Consider the following 2,468-nt stretch of genomic DNA (forward strand, 5'->3'; position numbering starts at 1 on the left):
CAATACAAAGAGCAATTCCACATGGATACACTTGGCTTTTATGTAAATAGCAGCCATAAGATGGCCTGTCATCTGCACTCCCCAAACCCCATGTGCTCTCTCCTCTGCTACCTCCAGCAGGGGCCATGAGGAGGAGTTGGGTGGTGAGGCAGCATGGCAGGTGGTGAGGCACACAGTCACTGCTGCAGGCAGGCCCACCCCTAACCCCTGGCCCCCTCTGACTTCCCAGCAAACAGTATGAAGGAGATGATGCCATAGAACCCTCTGGAGTCTCCTGTGCCTTCTCAGATGTGATTTCTCCAACAGTTGCCACCCGTCCTCTCCACACACCTCAGGGAGGGATGCCTTCTGCCAAAGAACATGAGCTCAGACTCATGTCTACACTGGCTCTAAGGAAAAATCCCCATTCAACTGAGTTAAGGGGAGCAAATCTCCAAGGCACTGGGTCAAGGCAAGTGAGTGCACATCTACATCTAATGTAGACCCTCTACACTAAGGCAACTGAGTCCCCATCTGCACTGCTAAAGCCAAGCAAGTTCCCGTCTGATGGCTGAGGTGAGTCCACCTCTACACTGACTCAAAGTGAGTAGATTTATCTACATTGAAAAGGCGCAGTGGTCCAGGCCTTGGAATGGATGCCTGGTGGGCTCTTGCCCCACTTGGAAACCCCCGGTCCCCACTTTGACAGCCCTTTTTTTTTTTTTTAATCTTTGGAACATCAATTTGACTACGCAATTTGAGAGAAACAAATTTATTAAGAAATATCTCTGCCATCCCAGGAGCATGGGAGAAAGGACAGAGAAGAGCAGGGCAGGGGAAGGGTCCCAGGGTAAACAGTCATCTGATGACTCTGGTAGGTGGGGGCAGGGGACCCCTGATGTCCAGGTAGATCCAGGTGTGCTCCTGGCTGGACCCCATGTGGAGAAGCCCAGCCAGTAGGCACTCAGCCCTGCAGCTGTTGGAGTCCAGGTGACCAATGGTCATGTAGTGACAATAGCATCCACAGAGTAGAGAGTCCTCTGGCTGGCTGTTTCTTTGTTTGGTCCATCTGAGCTCTAACTTTATGTAGGAACCACCCGATTTGTGAACCTAGCAGGTTTCTGCTCTCCTGGTGTAGGAGCCTCGTTTTCGCCATCACATGAGGGTGTGCAACAGCACAGTCTACGCAAGCAGGCAGCCATCCTCCGCCTCACCCGCTTCCAGCCCTTCCTGTGGCCCTGGGGATGCACTGTGGTGGCATCTTGGGAGACATAGCTTTCTGTTGTTGATGGGCAGGGTTGGGGTGAGTCGGACACAGAGTGATGCTGGGAGGCTAGCCTGGGAGTGGGGGGCTTCTCATGCAGGAAGCGGAGACTAATGGCAGGCCAGCTGGCCCTTCTGAAGCCCTTCTGCCCTGACTCCTTGGCCTCCTGAGGCTGATGATGCTCACAGGGCAAGGGGAAGGTGTGAAGGGCAGGCTCACTCGCCCTCCTCTGCGGGAGGGCAGGGGAAATGGAAGGATCCCTTCTCACAGGCTTCATGCAGCCTGCCCCCTGGCTTATCTGCTGCTGGATTATGAGATAGGAAGCCATCACCTCATCAAACTTTTTCTGGGACAGCGACACCCAGGTACTGTAAGGGTCGTACCCCATGTCGAACAGCATTGTCAGTACTGTGGGGTCTGAGAGGTTGGGGAGGGGCACATCATGGAAAGGTAACTTCTCCTCACCCTGATTCAGCCACGGGTCTGCCAAGATCTCCTCTGCTGAGGGGCTTGCTCTTAGGTTCTCTGCCAGGATTTTCCTGATGAGCCTTTGTGCTTCGGGGGACACGTGCTGGGGAAATTCCAACTCAGGTTGGTAGATGTCACTTGGGCAGTTCCCTGTCAATATAAAGTACAAAATGATACCCAGTTGCCAGGTGTCCACTGCAGGGCCCTCCAGAGGGTGCCAGTATCTGTTCCATTCTTGCCCAGGCTTGAGAACGGTGCTTAAGCCAAAGTCGATGATTCGGATGTTGCCTCTGGCATCCAGCACAACGTTCTGGGGCTTCAGGTCTCCATGCAAGATGTGCATCTTGTGGCAGTAGCACACCGCACAGGTGATCTGTCTGAACAGTCTCCGGGCCTCCTCCTCCTCCTGCATGCCCCCAGGTGGGATGAAGTCAAAGAGCGATCCCCTGGCTCCATGCTCCATCACCAGGTAGACATATTGGTGGGTTTCAATAACCTGAAAGAGGTGGATCACATTCGGGTGGTTCAGGGTCTTCATAGCCAGTTTTTCAGGGCAGGTCAAACTCCTCCAAAGTCTCCTTGGCAGGATTTTCACCGCCACCTCGGCCCCAGTGCGCAGATGGCGGGCTAGGATCACCTTACCAAATGCCCCATGTCCTATGTCCCTCAAGACCTGGTAATGGTCTGTGAAGGCCTTCTCCTGGAAGGAGCCAGGCCACTGTGGCACTACACTAGACTCACTACTCTTACTATGCAT

At 53.8% G+C, this 2,468-nt stretch overlaps 1 protein-coding gene across 1 annotated transcript; it reads right to left on the bottom strand.

The window, feature by feature from the left end:
* Positions 1 to 1,061: 1,061 nt before the first annotated feature.
* LOC143411443 (sperm motility kinase Z-like) lies at positions 1,062 to 2,468 on the bottom strand. The gene has a single exon (XM_076872223.1). It carries the CDS (start codon positions 2,466 to 2,468, stop codon positions 1,062 to 1,064), a length of 1,407 nt encoding a protein of 468 aa, XP_076728338.1.

Source organism: Callospermophilus lateralis, chromosome 12 (assembly GCF_048772815.1).
Source record: "Callospermophilus lateralis isolate mCalLat2 chromosome 12, mCalLat2.hap1, whole genome shotgun sequence".
Lineage (NCBI taxonomy): Eukaryota > Metazoa > Chordata > Mammalia > Rodentia > Sciuridae > Callospermophilus > Callospermophilus lateralis.

What these genes read in the sequence shown, in the direction of transcription:
- LOC143411443 (XM_076872223.1), bottom strand. Translation starts at nt 2,468, where the DNA reads ATGCATAGTAAGAGTAGTGAGTCTAGTGTAGTGCCACAGTGGCCTGGC.